This window comes from Bos taurus, chromosome 24 (assembly GCF_002263795.3).
Source record: "Bos taurus isolate L1 Dominette 01449 registration number 42190680 breed Hereford chromosome 24, ARS-UCD2.0, whole genome shotgun sequence".
In the NCBI taxonomy this organism is placed as follows: domain Eukaryota; kingdom Metazoa; phylum Chordata; class Mammalia; order Artiodactyla; family Bovidae; genus Bos; species Bos taurus.
The window spans coordinates 12,441,923-12,465,663 of NC_037351.1; the positions used below are offsets into that span (position 1 = coordinate 12,441,923).

At 40.7% G+C, this 23,741-nt stretch overlaps 1 protein-coding gene across 1 annotated transcript; it reads right to left on the reverse strand.

Annotated features, from left to right (window-relative positions):
* Nucleotides 1–5,043: 5,043 nt before the first annotated feature.
* LOC281376 (serpin family B member 2-like) lies at nt 5,044–22,389 on the reverse strand. The gene is made up of 8 exons (NM_001192079.1): nt 22,351–22,389; nt 17,703–17,882; nt 13,320–13,439; nt 11,546–11,674; nt 10,788–10,905; nt 7,636–7,778; nt 6,785–6,949; nt 5,044–6,245 (listed from the first exon to the last, which is right to left on the reverse strand). The coding sequence occupies exons 2-8, from the start codon at nt 17,871–17,873 to the stop codon at nt 5,841–5,843; spliced, it is 1,251 nt and encodes a 416-aa protein (NP_001179008.1). The 5' UTR covers nt 17,874–17,882; nt 22,351–22,389; the 3' UTR covers nt 5,044–5,840.
* Nucleotides 22,390–23,741: the final 1,352 nt, after the last annotated feature.

Sequence of the window (23,741 nt, forward strand, 5' to 3'; positions counted from 1 at the left end):
AAGAATATTAGTCTTAGTTACTGATTTGTTATTAATTACTGTTTCCCAATTACTCAGTGGTTAATGATCATTTTGTTTTTTGGCCATGAAGGCCACGTAAGTTATTAGCTTAACTCCTCACATATTCTTTCATTCACGGCTGAAAGTATAACAAAGCTGGCTTGGACTCAGTTTCGGCACCTTTGCCTTGGAGCGGTGTTGATCCCCTGATCATCGCTTTTCTCTAAATTCGTGTGTCTCATTTCTGATTCTTTTGCTGTATTGCACTTTGGAAACCCTGCTTGTCGAGCCGGTCTCAACACTAGCTATGGGCTTCCCAGGTGGCGCCAGCGGTAAAGAACCGTCTGCCAATTCAGGAGACATAAGAGATGCAGGTTTGATCCCTGGGCCAAAAAAGATCCCCTGGAGGAGATCATGGCAACCCACTTCAGTATTCTTTCCTGGAGAATCCCATGGATAGAGGAGCCTGGCAGGCTACAGTCCACGGGGTTGCCAAGAGTCTGAGAAGACTGAAGTGACTGAGCCCAGCACACACATACTAGCTCTACTGATAAAATTTTGGTTTTGCATTGTTTTGATGACTGTTTGGAGGGGGCAAGGAAAGAGGTAATGCTATCCTAAGTCAACAATATAATATCAGCAGAATTTTGCTCATTTGTTTATTTGTTGGTAGTTGTGGCCTGCCTGGTGCATGTTTAGCAATATGTACCAATATTCCTACTGAGCATGAAGGAATAGGAGCTAGATGAATGGAGAACAGGTGTAAAGGGAGAGTTTTGCTCTAGCTTTTGTTTTGTTTTTGCAATATTTGATGTTAAGATTGCAAGGAACGTATTAAATATTCAAAATCTGTTAGATAAAAAAAAAAAGAACTCTAGGTACATTAGTATTATTTAAATGGGAATCCAGAAGAAGAAAGGAAATAGGGTGGAGCCCAGACAATTTTGTGGATAATGGCTGCTTTATTCAACCATAGGTCAGGTAACAAGACCACTGACTGGGTGCCTGGAGAACATCCATTTTTCACAGTTCTGGACACTGCAGGTCTGAGATGAGGGTGCCAACATGATTGGGCACTTGGTCAGGGCTCACTTCCTGGCTCACAGGGAATCTCAAGAGTCTTCTCCAACACCACAGCTCAAAAGCATCAATTGTGATTTCATGGGTGGTGTGAAATGGAATATCTCCTGTCATCAGAAATCAAAGATGCCACATCTACCTGTGATGCCCGCCTCCCAAAACGTGAATATCTGGGCCCCACGAGTAAGCAGCAGACAAGGGAGGTCCCCGCCATTTGCCACACAAAGAAGTTAAGGTGACACGATGAATCTAAGAATATCACAGTCCTCCACAGGTGGGCAGAGTCAGGTTATCTCCCTGAGGCAGACCATTATGTATGCCTATAATAACAAAATCGACAATATAAGGGTTAAAAATCAAAAAGCAGATTCATTGTGAATTCCAAATTAACCCTTCCCAGTTACATAAGAACACTAATTACATTCTGGGGAACACCCTCATGACCAATTCTAATCCCAATTATCTTCCAAAGGGCCCCCCTAAAAACAACATTACATCAGGGATTAGGGTTTCAACAGCTGTGTTGGAGTAAGGGTAACAAATATTCAGGCCATAGTGGTGTCTGAGAGTTTCCCAGAACTAAACCAAGATGCAGGTTTCCAAATGGAAAACATCTCCTGATGAATAAACTAAATTTTGAAAACCATTTTAAAGGACTCATAATGTGATGAAATATTAAGAACAGCATCAAAAGCAAAAGTAAAATTATTAATACTACAAGAAGCAAAACTCCAGAGACATCACTTTGTCCACAAAGGTCCCTACAGTCAAAGCTATGGTTTTTCCAGTAGTCAAGTACAGATGTGAGAGTTGGACCATAAAGAAGGTTGAGCGCTGAAGAACTGATGCTTTTGAATTGTGATGCTGGAGAAGACTCTTGAGATTCCCTTGGACTGCAAGGAGATTAAGCCAATCGATTGTAAGGGAAATCAACCCTGAATATTCATTGGAAGGACTGATGCTGAAGCTGAAGCTCCAATCCTTTGGCCACCTGATGAGAAGAGATGACTCATTGGAAAAGACCCTGATGCTGGGAAAGAGTGAAGGCAGAAGAAGAGGGGAACAGAGAATAAGATGGTTGGATGGCATCACCTACTGGATGGACATGAGTTTGAGCAAAGTCAGGGAGATGGTGAAGGACAGGGAAGCCTGGCATGCTGTAGTCCATGGAGTAGCAAAGAGTCAGACACAACTGATCACAACATAGCAAGTGAACAACAGCAAAGTGTGAAGAATACTTTGAACCTATAATTCTGTGCTCATCCTCTAATTCAGTGATGAAGGTGATATATATCTTAAGACTCAGAACCTCACAATGATTCAGAAAGTTACTATTTATTACCTTGCTGAATGAATTGATAAAATACATTTTTTAAATGAATCTAAAAGTAAGTAGGAGAATAAAAGGAAGAACCTATAATTTTTAAGAATATCTGATTTTGAGGTAATAAAACATAATTCAAGCCTTAAAAAATTAACTAAATAATTTTCTGGGATGCTATGCTTGATCAGCTGTCAGTGAGTTTTATTTCCAACTAAGAAAATAACTGTAATCACTAGTATTTATATGCTAAGCATTTGTTTAATTTCTTGTTAGATATGAATTCATTCCACCATCAGAGCAACCTTATGAGAAAAACACTGTTTTCCCTAGTTTACAATGTAAGAAAACTGAAGCATGAAGAAGCATCATTCCCAGCTTATAATTAAGAGGACTCATAAGTATTTGAACTGGGATTTGGGTGCACTTAAGTGGCTCAGATGGTAAAGCATCTGTCTACAATCCTGGAGACCTGAGTTTGATCCCTGTGTCGGGAAGATTCCCTGGAGAAGGAAATGGCAACCCACTCCAGTACACTTGCCTAGAAAATCCCATGGATGCAGAAGCCTGGTACCAGGCTACTGCCCATGGGGTCGCAAAGAGTCCGACATGACTGAGCGACTTCACTTCACTAAGTCGGGAAGAGGTCAGTTTTCATTCCAATCCCAAAGAAAGGCAATGCCAAAGAATGCTCAAACTACCGCTCAGTTGCACTCATCTCACATGCTAGTAAAGTCATGCTCAAAATTCTCCAAGCCAGGCTTCAGCAATACATGAACCATGAACTTCCTGATGTTCAAGCTGGTTTTAGAAAAGGCAGAGGAACCAGAGATCAAATTGCCAACATCCGCTGGATCATGGAAAAAGCAAGAGAGTTCCAGAAAAACATCTACTTCTGCTTTATTGACTATGCCAAAGCCTTTGACTGTGTGGATCACAATAAACTGTGGAAAATTCTGAAAGAGATGGTAATACCAGACCACCTGACCTGCCTCCAGAGGAGCCTATATTCAGGTCAGGAAGCAACAGTTAGAACTGGACATGGAACAACAGACTGGTTCCAAATAGGAAAAGGAGTACGTCAAGGTTGTATATTGTCACCTGCTTATTTAACTTGTATGCAGAGTACATCATGAGAAATGCTGGGCTGGAAGAAATACAAACTGGAATCAAGATTGCCGGGAGAAATATCAATAACCTCAGATATGCAGATGACACTACCCTTATGGCAGAAAGTGAAGAGGAACTAAAAAGCCTCTTAATGAAAGTGAAAGTGGAGAGTGAAAAAGTTGGCTTAAAGCTCAACATTCAGAAAACGAAGATCATGGCATCTGGTCCCATCACTTCATGGGAAATAGATGGGGAAACAGTGGAAACAGTGTCAGACTTCATTTTTTTGGGCTCCAAAATGACTGCAGATGGTGACTGCAGCCATGAAATTAAAAGATGCTTACTCCTTGGAAGGAAAGTTATGACCAACCTAGATAGCATATTCAAAAGCAGAGACATTACTTTGCCAACAAAGGTCCATCTAGTCAAGGCTGTGGTTTTTCCTGTGGTCATGTATGGATGTGAGAGTTGGACTGTGAAGAAGGCTGAGCGCTGAAGAATTGATGCTTTTGAGCTGTGGTGTTGGAGAAGACTCTTGAGAGTCCCTTGGAGTGCAAGGAGATCCAACCAGTCCATTCTAAAGGAGATCAGACCTGGGATTTCTTTGGAGGGAATGATGCTGAAGCTAAAACTCCAGTACTTTGGCCACCTCATGCGAAGAGCTGACTCATTGGAAAAGACTCTGATGCTGGGAGGGATTGGGGGCAGGAGGAGAAGGGGACGATAGAGGATGAGATGGCTGGATGGCATCACTGACTTGATGGACGTGAGTCTGAGTGAACTCTGGGAGTTGGTGATGGACAGGGAGGCCTGGCGTGCTGCGATTCATGGGGTCGCAAAGAGTCGGACACGACTGAGCGACTGAATTGAACTGAACTGAAGTCAAAGTCATGAGGCTACCTCTTTAGCCACCATGCTCCAGTGGGTCACCCATCCATGGCTTTCATCATAAAGAGGTCAACGCCTGGAATGCCTTTTCAGGATCCAGCCACACTTCTGCAGCCAGGTCAAACTCCCTAATCCTCAGATCTTCTTTAGTTCTCAAGACTTAAATTATGTTCTTCTCTGCTGCTGATCCGCTCAAAAGTGTTCATTGCTATTTGAAGCAACACACTTAAAATAAGAAAACAAGGGTGTTTTCCACCCTTGTGCCCAGCTCATCTCTACCCCTCTGAACTCTCTGTCAACTCACTCAGTGATTATGACCTTGATGCTATGTCTGCAACCACTAGACTCAGTGTTTATTCCTGATGTTCTGATTTGAATACAGGGGTCCCCAAAGGACTCTGACCCAAACTATCATTTTGAATTTCTAGACGTTTTTCTGCTGTGAGAAGGCAGTTCTAATCAATCTTTCACCCAACTCCTCCCCACCCCCAACACTGGGGCCCCTTGCAAAGCAGTTGGTTATTCCCTTGGCTCCTTTATTCTATTTGCTTGGGTCTCGCAAATGACCTGTGATGCCTGATTTCTGAGAAACAAGATAAGCAGGTCTTATAACCTAAAGACCTAGTAGAATGTAAACAAGCAAATGGTTTGTGAAAATAGGTTTATTTCTATATTTTTGCAACCTTACATAAGTTACAGCCACATGTATGTGATACATAATGCTAGACATTTGTTTAGAAATGCACACAATATGTATTTCCCTGTTGTTCAATGCTTTCTTCTAGGCTTCTATTACAAAAGGTCATGGAAGGCCGCCTACTTATCCTTCATTATAAGAACAAATACATATGCATGCATGCTTAGTGACTAAGTCATGTTTGACTTATTGTAACCCCATGGACTGTAGCCTGCTAGGCTCCTCTGTCAATGGAATTCTCCAGGCAAGAACACTGAAGTGGGTAGCCATTTCCTTCTCCAGGGGATCTACCTGACCCAGGGATCGAACTCAGGTATCCTGCATTGCAGGTGGATTCTCCATCCTCTGAGCCACCAGGGAAGCCCACAAATACATATTTTTCCTTAGAAAGAAAAATAAGTGATACCTGGCTTCTGTAAATGTATCACCTATACTAGACAGCGACCATAATAAAAAAAAAACAGTATATAAAATAATAAATAATACAGTAAAAGTTAATGCTATAAAATAAACCGAGAGTAAGAAAGAACTAAATGAGATATCATCCCATTTTAGAAGGCCAAATGATTAATAGGGGGGTAATGTTATGATTCACAGATGTCACGCTATGTCTGTGTTTCTAGTTAGTGTGTAATAAAAGTATTTCAGAAAAACAGAAACATGCAGAGAAGTTTTGGCACTTGGAGAAATCCTGAGGCTTACACTCATTTTACAAATTCCTGTGCAGAAATAGAAACTTTCAATTTAGGGTGAGGCAAATCTGCCCCAAAAGAGGATGCTCTTGGTTATCTTGTGCATGATAAAGAAGAGGAAAGGATGGTCTGCCACAAACTGCGGGCCTCCATGGCCTGTTCTCCCTGTCATGATGGCCCCAGTGCCGGCAGCAGCCTCAGTGCCCTCCTCGTTCACTTCCACCGAAGCCTGATGGAATACTTCAGACAGAAACAGGTCATTCTTTCCCGACATGCCTGAGAAATTGGCTCGGCCCTGGCTGAAGGCATCACCCATGCCCATGCTTGTGAGAATGGTCTTGAGTTCATAATGCTCTTCTAATTTGAACTCGGGGATGTACACCACCACGTCATCCTCTGCCATGGTGTCTTTGCTGAGCCACTTGTTGAGTTTGTCATAGGTGATTTCACTTTCTAGCTATGAATCCAAAACATAAAAAAAACAATGAATGCTTAGCAGAGAAGGACAACAACCTCTAATGTTGACAACCAATGACTTCACGATATTGTAGGTGATATTAAAATTTAATAGTTTGGTAAAAATTTTGCAAGAAGATAGCATGTATGACATGTGTTTAAGACTTATGAATGACAATGGGAAATCTGGCACAGTTCCTCTCAAACCAGTTCACGAATTCAAACTGCACACCATTTCCTCAGGGGTAGGTATATTCAAGGGTTTCCCAGATGGCTCAGTGATAACGAATCCACCTGCCAATGCAGGGGACGTGGGTTTGATTATTGAATGGGGAAGATCCCCTGGAGAAGGAAATGGCAACCGACTTCAGTAATCTTGCCTGGGAAACCCCATGGACAGAGGAGCATGGTGGGCTACAGTCCAGGGGGTCTCAAAGTGTTGGGCCTGACTTAGGGACTAAATAGCAACAACAACAGCAGACGTGTGCAAGGGTGAGTTTAGCCCCAGCAGTTTAAAACAATGGAAGTTGGAATTCTTACCATCTCCAAGCCCGTAGAGGATTCAGCAATTCCATCTGGGAGCAGCAGGAACATACTGACATCGCCAGCATATGGGAGTTCTAGAATCTGGACCTTCAGATCTGCTATGTATCCAATGTTTAGCTTTTCATTCAGGAACATCATCTCTACTGATTTGCGCTGAGTCTAAAGTAATTAAAAAGTAAAATATGAAAGTTGATAGTAAGATGTCAAAAGATTTACAATCAGACATAAAAGAGAATGGGTTATGCTTTCATGCTATAGAAATATGTTTTTCAAAAATTATAAATTTGTTTTGAAATTTGTTTAGAAATGACAAAATATATTTAAAAAATAAAATTTATTATTTGCATATTCTCACAGTGATTCTGATCTATTTCGTTATTTTCAAGATAGTACCCATTAGTAATAAGACGGACAGTTATAATAATACTAAAACATTTGTTCAGTACTTACTAGGGGTCAAGAACTCTGCAAAATCTCATTGAATCTTTATAACAACCTTTTAGGTTGGAAATTATCATACTAGTTTCACAAATCAAAAAATGGAATGCATGAACCAGAAGTAACATCATAGCTGGTCAGCGGTAGAGCCTAAATGTGAGTCCAGAATTGTGTAATTATAAAGCCCATGGTCTTCACCACTACTCATAAGGCCTCTCAGAAAATTACTGAGTGCTATTCAGTAAACTAAAAGAGTCAATAAACTATCCAGTGCGCATAACATATAACTATTAATAGCAAATCATGCATGGGTATCAATGAGTGGTCCCTAATTATTCTTTCTCTATTTTGTCAAAGGCCCTAAACTCTATGTTAAGAAAATTCAATTTGTTGTTATTGTTTCATACCGAGTTCACACGGAAAGGATAAAGTCCTTTTAATTTCTTCTGAAATGGAGTCTTCCACCTTCCTTTGAAGTAGACAGCATTCACCAGGACCATCTTGGTGTCTACATCAACAGAACCTTCAGGTAGCAAGTTTGGGATTTTGCCTACAGAAAATATGATATATGTTTAGGTTTTATGATTAACAATTATAAAGTCATTATGATTTCTTGAGTCTTTTGAGTCACCATCAAGCTCAGCATCCACATTTATCATACTCTGAAGAGATGCTGATAGTCACTTTCAAATTTTTCTCTTAATTTATTTAAATCATAAGTAAAACCCAGACCAAATTTTTCAGGTTTCCAAACTTCAAGAGAAAATAAAGAAGTAATATAATTATGATTTAGAATTACTATCAGACTTGGAATATTTTTTTAAAGTTTCTTTTTTAAATTTATTTCCTTTGGCCACACTGTGCTGCATACAGGATTTTATTTCCCTGACCATGAATTGAACCTGCATCCCTTGCTTTGAGAGTGCAGAGTCTTAACCCCTGGACCACCAGAAAAGTCCCAGAAAATTTTAAATTCCTTTTATACTGTTTTCTCAAAGTTTTGTAGTTATATGAAGTTAGTTCATTCAGATGGGAGTGAAAAAGGGACTCAAGGAATATAATGGGCTTCCCTGGTGGCTCAGATGGTAAAGAATATGCCAGCAATACAGGAGACCCAAGTTCGGTTCCTGGGTGGTGAAGATCCCCTGGAGAAGAGAATGGCAACCCACTCCAGTATTCTTGCCTGGAGAATTTTATGGGCAGAGGAGCCTGGTGGGCTGCAGTCCATGGGATCGCAAAGAGATGGACACAATTTAGTGACTAACACTAACAAGGAATATAATAATGCATTTCCCCAGTAAGTCACTAGGGCTTCTTCTAGATCTGGTCTTGACAGCCCATGGATCTACTGATTCACCCAAAAACAATGTTTTGGAAGTTGTGATAGACCTACATAAGGAACAGCACAGATTCCATTAAGTAATAAAGGAAGAATTGTCCTGGGGAGGCTTAGAATACTGGAGCGACATTCTAAATCATTTAGGAAAAAAAGTGCAATTAGTTCTGTAAGAGAGCTGAATAATGCAGAGAACTGTGACAACACAGAGAAGGGAGTGAATGATTGAGCCCAAAAAAGTTCCCAGAAATAATAATATCTGAGTGTGATTTTTTTTAAGTTAATTTAAGAAACAGCCCATTTATAGTGAATACCTGCTCTGTAGTATTTCAACCACATTATTTTATTTAACCTCACAACCACTCTAGTAAGGGAAGTATTATTGGTGTCATTTTACACAAGAAGGAAATCAACCCTTCATTGGAAGGACTGATACTGAAACTGAAGCTCCAATACTTTGGCCACCTGATGGGAAGAGTTGACTCATTCGGAAAGACGCTGATGCTGGAAAGACTGACAGCAAGAGGAGAAGGTGGCAACAGAGGATAAGATGGTAAGATGGCATCACTGGCTCAATGGACATCAGTTTGAGCAAACTACAGGAGATAGTGAAGGACAGGGAAGCCTGGCATCCTGCAATTCATGGGGTGTCAGAGTCGGACAAGACTTAGCAACAGAACAACAATGCAAATGGACACTATAGTGAGATATTAGTAACCTTTCCAAGGTCACAATGCTTGAGAACCGGTCAGAATTCCACCATCTTCCATTTCTACTGACAGATATGAGACTCAAGTGAAAAGGTCAGTACTCTTGCTTAGAAAATTCCATGGATGAAGGAGCCTGGTGGGCTACAGTCCATGGGGTCACAAAAAGTTGAACATGACTGAGCGACTTCACTTCACTTCACTTGGAAATCTGCTGGGACTTTATTTAACTTTGTGACACATAGTATTTGATCATAACAAGGAAAAAAGAAATATTTTCTCAAATTATTATAAAAATCATTCCAAATGACTATTTGGCATTTTTGCAATTCCACTCATTGATTTATAGCCATTCACCACAAATGCTTAGAAAGAAGAGAAATTCTTGCTGTTCTCAAAAAAGCAAAGCTTTCATGTGTCTCTTTAATTTTGCAATCTGCTTTGACTTTCATTTCTGTTAAATCTTCACTTTCTCTGCTTTCTTTTTGTCAGTGGTGTTTCAGTCTTTTAAAGCAGTAATTTAAAAATCTAGAAATGAAGAACTGAAGTAGGTCAACTATTTTTAGAGAAATAATACTTTTTTCAATTCTACAGAACTTAATACAAGTGTTTTTTTCTATTATGGTAGCTAAGAAAGCAGGATAGCATACTATGACTTGAAATAATGTTTTAAACATAGGATGTAGGGATTTCCCTAGTAGTCCAGTGGCTAATATTCCATGCTCCCAATGCCAAGGGCCCAGATTCAATCCCTGGTTGAGGGAACTAGATTTCACATGCCACAACTGCGACCCAACACAGCCAAATAAAAATGTATTTAAAAGTAAATAAATAAACATGGGAGATAAGTGAAAATATGTTTTATGCATTAAGATATCAAACTCTTTGAGCATTAAATTGAAGAATTCCAGAATTAGACTAAAGCTCAGAAGAAGCGGGAACCCCAGATGTACCACTAACCGATAGTGGCATCTTAGATGAGTCAGTTAAGAACCAAGGACATGTGTAACCAAGGTAGAAATAGCTTAGATGATCAATGACAGATGAAGCAGGGACTGAAAGAAATTGACAACATACTGACTCTGAATGGTGCAATAGAAGAAAGAGTTAAGATTTTATGGTCTCTCCTTTTTCCATTGCTGATATTCTCACACCAATTACTCAGTTGACAACTGTGCCTTTGTTCTTTACGTTTGTTCATAGTGAACATAAAGTCACAATTATTTCAGTACTGATATTTCCTATGTTAGAAAAGATCTGCCTCTTCTTACATTCTATTCTAAGGTAATAATCCAAAACCAGATTATTGAAATTCTGAATATATATCTTCTATTAGGATGCCTCCGTTATTTTTTTTTCTCACTTAAAACACCACTAAGCTCCACAGGTATCAAGTTACATTAGCCAAAATAACTAAGGTTGGGATTAAGAGTTAAGTTTAAGGACTTAAAAAAAAAAAAAAAAATCAGAGTTTTCTATCTGGAAAGAAGAGCAGAAACTATTTCCTTGGGTTTACCTTTAGTTTGGGTCTTGACCCAGGAATTAATCTTTTTTCTGGTGTCTTCTGCACGTTCTAGGAAGTCCACCGCCTGGGGTTCTGTAGAGTAATATTTCTTGGAGAGTTGCATGTATTCCTTTAAAGTGAAAACAATAATGACAAAGGTTACATAGACTATACACCCAGCAAGTGAAAGTGTTACTTGCTCAGTCGCCTCGGACTCTGTGACTCCATGGACTGTGGACCACCAGGCTCCGTCTGTTCATGGACTTCTCCAGGCAGGAATACTAGAATGGGTTGCCATGCCCTTCTCCTGGATACCCCACAAGCAATGGTGTAATTGTAAATTACAGGTTTCCTGTCAAGATTGGGGAGCCTGAAGAATGGGTAGCGGGGTGGCTGGGGCGCTGATTATGCGCTCTTTTGACCGCCCCCCCACCCCAATCCAGTCCCTACTGCACTTGTTCTCCTGCCTACTGTGCATTATGAACAGAGTACAGAAGGAGAGGTTGGGCGTGGGGTTAGCGGTTCTGGGAATAGCTGTGTCCGCCTCCTGACTTGTGATTTTACACGTAGGGTTTTTACAGTAGAAAGAGGAAGCACCCACGGAGGGAGCGTAAGCATAACTGCGTTGGATCTTGTCCCATGGACTCGCAGAGCCTTAGCGAGCCCGAGTGGAATTCTGACCCACTGGGAATGAATCAGAGAAAACAGCTTTGAAAGTGACCTCATTGCAAGTTTGGGGCCCTGACATTTAAATCGCAGGTTTCACTCACTTCCTTGAATCTTGCAGACTTCTCTCCAAACAGCATATTGGCACTTTCCAATAAATACTCCCCCGTGGACGCGTTGATGGCATTGCTGAGAGAACGGAAGGATGAATGGATTTTCCCCGCAGCTTGTGCCTTAAAAGGAAAGGAGGGATTCATTTTATATAACTCAGGACTCCTAAACAAGATATTTCTGAAGCAATAGTATTTTTTTCTAGGATATCAATAAAATGCTGTATTAAAATATACTTTTTTCTGTCACTTTGAAGGTAACTCTGAGGAAATACTGTTGGTATAGATGTAGTACATTAAAATTTATCAGATAAGTTTTTACTTGTTTCAGATTTTGCTCTGCCTATGGATTGGATTTAACTGTGACAGAACTGAGATCCTAGAAAAAGTCAGGTTCCTTCGATACTTTAGCTAAACTATAAAGTCACTAAGCAATTTTTATTATATTAAAATGTCACCTTAGAAATGTTCTTTAAATATTTATTTAACTTCAACAAGTCCCATGGCATAATTAAGGGGTAGTCTGTGGAATGGAAAATCTGGAGTTTAGAAAACATAAAATTGAGGGGAATTCCAATCCTCAACCTGAAGTTTGCAAGCATGATGACAGACACAGGGCTTAGTCACAGAAACAGCTGGGTGAAGCCAAGGTCAGAGCCCTGAAGATGGACCACCTGCTGTCCACCCAGACCTGGCAGAATCGCCATATTGAAGAGGCCCTCTCTCTATCCTGAGTCTGTAATTCCCTGGGTGACAGGCAGGTGGAGCATCAGCGTTCCCAGGAAGGAACCTGTGAGAGGTATCTCCCCATGACCTAACTCAGGGGTGTGATAGTGGAAATTGTTTACCAACAGAAGCCCACCTATACCAGCCTCTTATAATGTAGCTGGATGGCTGGTGTTTACGGAAGTGAATTACTGGGAAAAGATATTATTAATCTGAGATAGACTAGATGAATGGATGATAGATAGATAGTAGATGATGATCATGATAATGACGATAAATAGGTAGATAGATTGTTACTGTTCAGTTGCTAATTATGATGATGATAGATTGGCAGATAGGGAGATAGATACTGATAGATAGTAGATGATGATCATAATGATGACAATAGATAGATAGATGTGTGCTCATGCTCAGTTGCTTGGTTGTATGCAGCTCTTCGAGACTCTTTGGACTGTATCCCACCAGGCTCCTCTGACTATGGGATTTTTCTAGCAAGAAGACTGCAGTGGATTGCCATTTCCTGCTCCAGGGGATCTTCCCACCCAGGGACTGAACCCACATGTCCTGTGTCTCCGGCACTGCAGGCGGATTCTTTACCACTAAGCCATTGGGGAAGCCCTGGATAGATAGAGAGGAGATAAAGGATATGTGAAGGTCAGAGACGTCTCCTGAAGTCAACAAGCCTGGCCGTCTCCATTATTCAATTAGTTGTCACCCTTGACTCTGGAAATCTGCATTCACACGTATATTCTAGGAGTCTCTACAATGGCTTTAGAATACATTATACATACCCAACTAATGGCAGAGTGATGTGACAGAATTTAGAAACAGTCTTGACCTGGAAGTCATAAAACCTGGATTCTACCCCAGCTCTGCCCTTCCTTATCAGAGTGACCGTAAGATATTCACTCAAGGACTGTGAGTCTTAGTTTTCTACTGTAAAAGGTGGACATTGTACTAGGTTTCTTCATAAATATTGTGACTTTATAACAAGTTTCTGGAAGCAAAATACAAAAGAACTAGGAACAGATGAGTCAGATACCTGCAAAATAGCATCAGGAAAGGTGTCCCTCTGGATCTGCTGCGTGAAATCACAACTGGTGAGGCTCTGTGGGGTCACTGGGGTGCCTTTGTGGACTCCAACTTGGTTAAACTGAAGCACCTACAATTGGAATTCGAGAAAACTGGGTACATTTTTCTGCTGCATTATTTAGCTTTTAAATCAATGGCTGTCAGGTACCTCTTGGTGGTCCTACGTCTAGTTCCCTGCCTTTGTATCTGGGCAACAAGTCAGTGAGATTCCCTTCATAGGAATTAGCATGAGTTATTTTATACTAATTCAAATACTGGCTATTTTGACAATATTTTTCTTTATTATGAGATGATTTATAACATTTTAATTAAATTATCACTCAACTCATAAATTGCCTTGAAAGAAGTAGCAAGGTTAACTCCTGACCTTTATTCTCTCTATTCAGTGGCCTTACATGATATACCCTTCTGTGATGGTTTAGACGCTAAGTCGTGTCCGACTCTTGCAACCCCATGGAGTGTAGCCTTCCAGGCTCCTTTGTCCATGGGATTCTCCAGGCAAGAATACTGGAGTGGGTTGCCATTTCCTTCTTCAGAGGATCTTTCCAACCCAGGGATCGAACCAGGGTCTCCTGCATTTCAGGCAAATTCTTTACTGACTTAGCTACAAGGGGAGCCCTTTATACCCTTCTAATCTGTCAAAAATTAGCAGCCACAGCTATCTTAAGCACAAAAACAAGTTGCTCAGTATTACCAGGGGTCATCTAAAACATTTCCACAAATGTTATTTACACATGAAGAAATCCCCCACTTCTGTCCATGTTGGGGGCAGATGGCAGGAGTCAGAAGACAATATGAATTTCTTTTTAAAAACATTTTCATTTATGGATTTATTTAGCTGCCCCCGTTGAGGCAGGCAGCATCTTTAGCTGAGGCATGCAGGATCTTTAGTTTCCACATGTTCCCCGACCAGGGATCAAACCCAAGCCCTCTTGCATTGGGAGCACAGAGTCTTAGCCCCTGGATCACCAGGAAGTCCCAATGTGAATTTCTTTACATTCTAAGTGGCAGATCCAGCTAACAGTGAAGCTGGCAGGTAAAGATTTGCCCTGGAAGGTGTTCAGGTCCCCTCTCCAATATCGTAGACCCCTCAGCTTGGCCCTGCTACCACCCACCCACCCCCACCTCAAGCATCTCTTGGGTCCCAGCCCCATAGGGCCCCAGGCAGGGAGGAGCTTATTGGTTAATGCGTTGATGGAGGAGGTTCTGACAAGGGAAGGAATGCAAGTTTGTCCAGCAGATGGTGAATTTCTAGGCTAGAAGGAGAGGTGTTAGGATTTCTGGGATCTTTCTCTGCTCTTCAGATCATATATTATAAGTTCCTACCTAATACTCTCTGAAAAGAAGCGGTCTGACTGCCGCTACGCAAGGGGGACTATGGACTATTTTGTGTAAGAGCTTCTCTGGTTGTCCTACCTTTTAAGGAAGTTGACCCATAAGTCAGGGTCTCTGGGCAGCACTGAAGCCCTTTTGAGTCATGGCAAGAGTCCTTGCAAGTGTGGGGCATGTGAAATGACCCTGAGCCAGGCTGGGGCAGGTACCCTGCCCAGAGAGGCAGCCTGCCCTGGGCCGGTCTGTGGCCTTATCCTAAAGATAAGAGCTGGGTAAAAATACTCCTGCAAATCTCAAATTGTCTGTGCTCTGTAAGAGAGTATATATTTATTCTGTTTACCCTTTTTTCCACTACAACTGTTCTAGCTTTACCAGCTACACCTGTTCCCAACTGTGTGTGGCCTCTTCCTGCCCTGATTTTCTCATCTGTAAAGTGAGTATGGTAATCAGAGCACCTACCTCATAGGATTTTGTTTTCTGTGGATAAATTCCTAAAACATTCAGATGCCTGGATGGGGCATTGTATGTATCAGCTAAGAAAACAATTAGTTCTACCATGTACCTCTCCAGTTAACTGTAATTTTCATACCCATCTTGCCAGATACATATTTCCATTCACATTTTTAAAATAAGACAGTTACCACTAGACTCTTTTGAGTTATCAAATGGTGTTTAAGAGGTCTGCAACTAATGTACAAAATATGTGGTTAGCAATCCACATTACATATGATCAGATTAATATAGTTAATGGGTACAGAATGTCTCCCATCCAAGTACTAACCAGGTCCAGCCCTGTTTAGCTTCCAAGATTGGGAGGGTTCAGGGAGGTATAGGCATAGACCATACAGAGTTTCTTTTAGGGGAGATGAAGATATTCCAAAGTTAGATTGTGGTGATGGCTGCACAATTCTTGTGAATATACTAAGAACTACTGAATTATAAACTTTAAATGGGTGAAATTTATGAAATGTGAATTATAAATCAGCAAAGCTGTTCTTAAAAAGTAAAATAAAAAAATAAGAAAGCTGAGGCTCAGAGCATTAAATGTCTCCACTTACACACCTAGTAAGTGGCATAGCCATCAACCAAAGACAGGCAGGGTCTGTCCCCAAAGTCCAGGCTTTCACCTCCAAACCAAAGAGTGTCTCCTCTTTTTTGGTAGAGAATTAAGCCAATTTGCCTTTGAATTTTAGAATCTCCCCATGTAGCAGAGTTACAAGAAAACTACTGTATATAAAATCCTTGTCCCATGTGGAGAAAATACCTTCCAAACACAGAAAAACTGTTGTACCCCGAGTGACCAATAAGTTACTTTTCCTCTAGTATCAAAGTCAAGGTTTTTACTTTTAGCACCTAGAGCACTTTGTTTGGCATTTGTCTTAAAAAAAAAAAAAAAAAAGTTCTGATTCCTTTACATTTAAAAAGATTTCCCTGGTAGTCCACTGGTTAAGACTCCATGCTTCCAATGCAGGGGGCATGGGTTCGAGCCCTGGGCAGGGAACTAACATTCCACATGCCTCATAGCATGGCCAAAAACTAAATAAAAAAAAAAAAATGAAGTCCTTGATGTTTTCTAAAGTTTTTAATGGAGTTCACTGCCTTTATTTATTTATTTTTTCAAGGCAAAGAAAATAAAGGGGAAGGAGTTTTGCAAAATGTGGCTGGTATCAGGGAGTTGAGCAACGGGGCTTTGTCGTAAGTCTTCACGTTTAAACTCTCACAAACACAGAGAGCGAAGCTCCCATCCTTTTTCCTCCTGCGGTGAGATTGGCTAACACTCTGTGTGAGCCACTCCGAACAAGTCCTATCTTAAATGGGTCACCGTGCCTCGAAGACTGTATCCATCTATCTGTATTCACACACTCAGGTGTGATTCTTACAAGAAACTCAACAGTAGCCAGCGGCATTCTGGTGTGACTGACAGCAGCCTCGATGCTTGTGGGAAACCAGAGCTTGTACTCATAGCATTCAATGCTAATGTCTATATAAATGGGACTAGGAAAGAATTTTAATGGTATAATTACCTTGTCTTGTCTCGGACCCAGGGAAGACAGGATCCTGTGAATTTTTTTAATTAATTAATTTATTTTAATTGAAGGCTAATTACTTTAGAATATTGTAGTGGCTTTTGCCCTACATTGACATGAAGGATCATGTGAATTTTAATAGCGCTGCATTCATCCCATAGGTTGATTGCTGTGTATAGGCAAACTAGTTCAACGTACTTCCATAGACCCAGACTTAATGAAAGGGTCCCTTGACTGACTTGGTGTCCATTCACCAAGGAAGGAGGCCAGTGGCCCTGACAGAAATCCCCCACAGTGCTGTGCCACTCCTGACCACCTTGACATTGAGGATTGGCCATCCCGTCAGCCCCATTTTGTTGACATGAGCTCACGGGGTGGAGAATGTTGGCTGAGGCCCTCTGAAGTCATGGTGCTCTCTGTGCCTCCCCTAGAGTGCAGAGACCGAGCTCTGGGACAGTTTTTTTTTTTCTCTTCATAGCACTCTCAAAACCACTAAGAGGAATTCTTTACATAAATGGAAGGAGCCTGAGATGAGAGGACAGAAACCAGAGGAACCCCTGGGAAAGGTGCTTTAGTCCCACTGCCCATACGTCAGTGACACTTGTTTTAAAACCCATAAGAGGTAAAGCACACAAATCCTTTGAAAAATATAAACATTATCAGATGTCAGATATGGTCACTATTAACTATTTCTAACATTGTAGGACAAGAAACTCTGATAATCCTCCTGCTATATCAACCATTGAGGGTTTCTGTGGTTTGGCTCTTTTATAGATTTGAATCTAAGTAACACATGCTGTAATGGTTTGTGATGATTGCTGAGGACACGGATTCAATACCTGGTGGGGGAACTAAGATTCCACAAGCCGCTGACTTTGTTATAGTCCAGATACCACAAGCATGTAATCAGATCAGTTCTTCAATTCAGTTCAGGAATCCTTCAGTCCCAATTGGGAACTTAAACAGAAACTTACTTGGGCTATCTGGTCTGCAGTATTGCCCCGGGCGCCCAGGTAGACCATGGCCACGGTGGAGGAGATGCTCCAGGGACAGAAGAAGATATTCTGGGTGTTGGCGCTTGTATTTGCAAGATGCTTGAAGAAATTGAGGGCAAAGATTGTATTTGCCACATTAAGTTCTTCCATTGTCTCAATCTGGAAGGAAAATGAGGAAAAGCAACAGCTCTACGAGATGACTCAACATTTTGAGGATGTCAGCGGCATAGTACAGGCTGTACCCTTGACAGGGCAGGGGTTCCCTCTCTGTTCTCCCTTCACTGAACAGGGTCAGCAGCATTGTGACCCTGGGACCTGTGCAGCCACAAAAGGTTCCACTCTCGGTGCAATGCGCTGCTGTCACAACACGGCAGTTCCTTAATGATTTTATACAAGGGGTCTTGCCTGCATTTCCCTTTTGCACTGGATCCTGCAAATTACACAACTGATCCTGAGATACAGAGAACAGTCCTATGATGTGTGGTGACCCTCCACCTCATAATAATGATAATAACAGCAATAACAATAAATAGCCCTGATTAAATTCTTAACTGTACAACAGATGCTGTGTTCAACATTTTACCTGTACTAACCAGGTAATCCTTACACAAGCCCTGTGAGAAAGACACTGCTATTCTTGTGCTTACAAAGGAAAAAGCTACTGCCCAGAGAGAATCAGAAAAGTGACCCATGTCACTCAACTATAAGGAACAGGACTGGAAATTGAAGCCAGGTTGGTGGGTACCTCCAGGGTCATACTCTCAACTTCAGTGTTGTACCTACAAACACACATCACACATACAGACACACAGATACACACACAGGGGCCTTCCCTGGTGGCTCAGTGAGTAAAGAATCCACCTGAAATGCAGGAGACCATCTGCAACGCAGAAAACTCAGATTCAATGCCCAGGTTGGGAAGATCCCCTGGAGAAGGAAATGGCAACCCACTCCAGTGTTCTTGCCTGGGAAATCTCATGGACAGAGGAGCCTGGTAGACTACAGTCCACAGAGTCACAAGAGTCCATGGACACGACTTAGTGACTAAACCATCACCATCGTACACACTAGAGGCAAATGCACAGATATTCAAATGCATGCCGCCTGCACACATACTCTTGTTGGCCCCAGTGGAGATGGTCAAACTCCTTTCTAAAAGTGACCTAGACTCACCTTTCAAGAGTGGGTGTTTCACATCGCCCTATCTCCCATTCCTAGGCCCCCTCCACTGACTCACACACCACAGCCTTTCTTCCAAAGCTCCCCTGTGCTGAGCAGTTTGTTACTGGGAGTGCTGGAAAGGCCCCCTCCTCCCAACACCCCTAGCAGGGCAATCAACACCAGGTCCCCCTGCAGGGGTGGTCCTGGATATATGGAGCTCACACACACACATCATCCACCATCTGAAGATAAATAACAGACACATTTCCGTGACCTAAGACTCACAAGCAGCCAAATGCTTGGACACACCTGGGTGTGGGTGGGTACCTGCTGTTTCTAGCCAACAGATTGTATCTTATGTTTTCATAATGGCTTCAAACACACCCTGCACTTACCAAAATCTATAAATATACCAAGCAATGCTGACACTCATCACTCCACAGGAAGCCTTCTGGGGACTGTGGCTGCAGAGCCACTGGGGGCGGCCCTGGAGGAGGCGCTCTATAGCCATGGACTCCCTCAGCAGGGTCTCCAGGCTCATGGCTCCCTAGTCCATGGGTGTCTTATGTGAACATTCGGTTCATGAACATTTCTTGTGAAGAAAGTGATTGCATTTGTATCAAAATTTCTCACGTGAGTTACCACCCAATTGTATTTTATCAAGACAAAGTAGTAAATTCAATAAAATTTGTCCCTGAAACTCTCTCATGTCTTCTTGTCGCCTTTAATATTTGATATTCAACAGGATCAGCGTGAGGTATATAGAGGTTACATCCTGATGCCTAGAGAGGTTACTGCTACTGCTGCTGCTAAGTCGCTTCAGTCGTGTCTGACTCTGTGCGACCCCGTAGACGGCAGCCCACCAGGCTCCCCTGTCCCTGGGATTCTCCAGGCAAGAACACTGGGGTGGGTTGCCATTTCCTTCTCCAATGCGTGAAAGTGAAAAGTGAAAGTGAAGTCGCTCAGTCGTGTCCGACTCAGCGACCCCATGGACTGCAGCCTACCAGGCTCCTCCATCCATGGGATTTTCCAGGCAAGAGTACTGGAGTGGGTGTGATTGCCTTCTCCGCTAGAGAGGTTAAGTAACTTATAAAAGGTCACAGAGTTTGTATGTAATGGTGCAGGGATTCAAGCTTCAGAAACCTGCTCTGTCCAATGTCACTTACACTTTACTTGCTGATGGTGAATTACTATGTGTAAGAGTTTCACCCAGCTACTGGTTTGAGAAATGCTAGAAAGAGGAAATAAAAAGAGCAAGGAAGCCAGTTTTTGATACTTCTATAAGGTTTATTAAGGTTTTTAAAAGTCAGTTTCTTTTTTTGCTTGCTTCATCACTGAGATCAGATTAACCTGGGTGACAGAAATTTGTTTCCTCTTCCTTCTACATTTTAAAATCATCTTTATAATGAATTATTCCTGGGTAGATCCTTTTTTGCAAATTATCTCAAAAACATTTCAGAAACAGAGAATTAATAGCATAAATATTTCTCTATTGTGTATGAAAAAATAAAGAATCAGAGCTAGAAAAATAAACTTAAGCCTGGGAATTCCCTAGTGGTGCAGGGGCTAAGACTCTGAACTTTCATTGCTGAGGGCATGGGCTCAATCCCTGGTCAGTGAACTAAGATCCCACGGTCTGCACAGTGTGACCAATTAATTAATTAATGTAGGCCCCTCCTATACCCAATTATTTATAATGACCTGAATAGTCAGTCACTTTGACACTAACAAAATTTAAGTGTCAAGACAAACTAACAGTAAGGGCTTTTAATGCCAAATTAGAATTTCAGTTGACTGTGACTATTTTTTTAAAAAATTTATAAAATGAGTAAGGACAAAAGTAAATCACCCCAGATGTATTTACTTGTTTTAAAAACATTTAAAGTTTATCTTTCAGATAGGTGCAATTAACTGCATTTAACATAAAAAATAATGTGTTATGTCTATATCACAGTTACCAAATTCCTTCAGCCTCACTGTTTTATTTAACTTGCATAATTACTTGTCTGATAAAGCTAGTAATTCAAGTTATACCAATGAGAATATGAAGACGTCCATAGCACAGCTAGTTTCAAAGCCTACACTAGCTTCTGATCCCAGCTCTAGTGCTGTTCCTACAGACCTTTCAAATAAGGTTTGAGGAGTTTATATTTGTAGAAATCTATGAATATATTTTATATGCTGCTGCTGCTGCTGCTAAGTCGCTTCAGTCGTGTCTGACTCTGTGCGACCCCATTAGATGGCAGCCCACCAGGCTCCTCTGTCCCTGGGATTCTCCATATATATATAATGTGTTTGTATGTGTCTTCTGACTCTACCACACGTCCACCTTGCATTTAAATGGGAGTCTGCCTAAGACCATGTAAAATCGAAGTCACTGAGTGACATCAGAATCTCTCAGAACAGGAAACACCTGTTGTGAATTTCTTAACACTAGAGTGAGCTACACAACTTTGACAATTTCTAGATATCATACTCCTAACTAACGTTTAATATCATCTTTAGAGGAACAAACGGATGAAAAGCACGTGTGGGGCTGGTCTCTGTGATGTTTGTGTCAGTTCCTGCAACACAAGTTGACTAATGTGCCTCTGAAACTTGGCACAGGCGACAAGGAGCTCAGACCCATAGCCACACTCCTGCTCACTGGCATCGAATGTTAGATTTGAGTGTGCTGTAGCATTTCTAGATGAATTTTTTTGTAGCAACACAGTGTAAATTGTTTGAAATTGACCAGAAAAATTAATGACACAGAAAAAACAATACTTCAAGGAAATTTCCCATTCCAAATTACCAAGTTTTGCCCCCACAAAATTAAAAACCTTTTCTGCACTTGATTCTTTTCATAATGAAGTTATTTGTTTATGGGATATTAAATTATTTATTGAACTATTACTTCAGTCGATCCAGCAACTAACTGGGCTCTTCTTTCTCTTTCACTAAACTGACCAATTAGCAAACTAAATTCAACAAGTATATTCTGGTATTGAATTGAACCACCCAGCTTTTTGCTTAATTTCTGGTTGTTTAAGATGAAAACTGAGTCCTCTTTTTGTCTTTCTCATATTTATACACAATTTATAAATTACTTTCAGTTACTAAAATAATCCTTTTTAATTGATCTGGCTATTTTCATTAAATTCAGTGCCAAACACTAACTAGTAAAGGATACACACATTCTGAGCTGTTTGGTAAAACTGACATCACAACTAGAATGTACATTTTGGTTTGATGAATGTTACATAGGCATGTGCTGGTCTCTGAGATTTAAGATTAGGTCTAACTTAATTTAATTCAAATCTTGAACCAAAATATTCTCAAACAAGCAACTAAACAAGAAAACACCATGAAATTTTTACTCATCCTCTGAAAACATCCCACAGTTTAATTTTCATTATATTAATAATACCAGTATGCAAAATAAAACCCTATTACATAGATAGAGACAAAGAAATGACTGAAATACCTGGTTCTTCTCTGCCTGACAGGAAACGGTCTTCTGAGCGTTGTTAGAGTTCAGACATGGCAATGACTGGTTTTATAAAGCTCTGCCCCTCCCACATGGCATTTTTTTTTTCTCTCTATCTGTATCCTTTGAGTGATTCAACATTTTACTCAGACATCATTAGAATAGAAATGCTTGTTTGCTAAGGCATCATTGAAGAAATTTGTTGGAAAGATGACATCATTCAGAAACCTAAGAATGTGGCAATACCTACATATGCCTCTTAAAATTAACTAAAATCTGTCAGCCCTAGTTTCAACATTCCCTGCTATAACTTGCTCTCCTCGTAAGAAATTCTACAATATCTCTTCTATCTTTTGCCAAGAATGGCCTGGGAGCTTCTTGCAATACTTAAAAGTAATGGAATCCTTTGTCTTTTGAATCTAGACAGCCCCCAAGCAATTCTTTGAGAAAGAAAAAAAAACAAACACTTTTTTTCCTTATAAATTTCTCTATTTTAAACCCTTTTACATTTTCTCAAGCTATAATTTCCAAAATAATTCTGGGTTCCACCCTAATCTCCTGTCACAAACCACACCCAAAGAATGTTTCATTTGTCCTTTTTTAGAACATAAATCTTATCTTTAATTCAACAGTGAAAATCCACTGTGTACTTTAACTTTTAAGAGGGTAAATTATAGGTGTTAATTGGAATTTGTGATGTCAAAAATATGATTCTGAAAATCACTAGATTTTTAGATACAGCCAAAGGAATCCAAGGAGTAAAAATAGATAAAAGATATGTGTAATGAAAGAGAAGCTGAGTTTTAAAATGTTCATATTGTTAGAGCTTATTGAAAAGTGTTTCCAACACATTGTGAAGATAGCTTTTCTTCTCTTCACTTTGCTTCTTTATTGAAGCATAGTTGATTTAAAACTGCACAGCAAAGTGACTCAGCTTTACACACATATATAGTTTTTTTGTTTATTTTTTATATTCTGCTATTATGAGCTTCCCAGGTGTCACTAGAGGTAAAGAATCCTCCTGCCAATGCAGGAGACTAAGAGAGGCAGATTCGATCCCTGGATCAGAAAGATCCCCTGGAGTAGGAAATTGCACTCTACTCCAGTATTCTTGCCTGGAAAATCCTATGGACAGAGGAACCAGGTGGGCTACAGTCCATAGGACCACAAAGAGTCAGAAATGACTGAGCGTACACAAACACCATTATGGCTTATCCCAGGAGATTGGATATACTTTCCCTGTGCTATATAGTAAGGCCTGGTTATATACCTATTTTATTTTATTTCTTTTTTTTTTTATTTTATTTTTTAACTTTACAATATTGTATTGGTTTTGCCATATATCAACATGAATCTGCCACAGGTATACACATGTTCCCCATCCTGAA

Coding starts and splice junctions, on each gene's coding strand:
- LOC281376 (NM_001192079.1), bottom strand. CDS start 17,873: ATGGAAGAACTTAATGTGGCAAATACAATCTTTGCCCTCAATTTCTTC. Junction 13,440..17,702: donor CTGCAGACCAGATAGCCCAA/GTAAGTTTCTGT, acceptor TTCCAATTGTAG/GTGCTTCAGTTTAACCAAGT. Junction 6,950..7,635: donor ATCCTTTCCGTGTGAACTCG/GTATGAAACAAT, acceptor TAATTACTTTAG/ACTCAGCGCAAATCAGTAGA.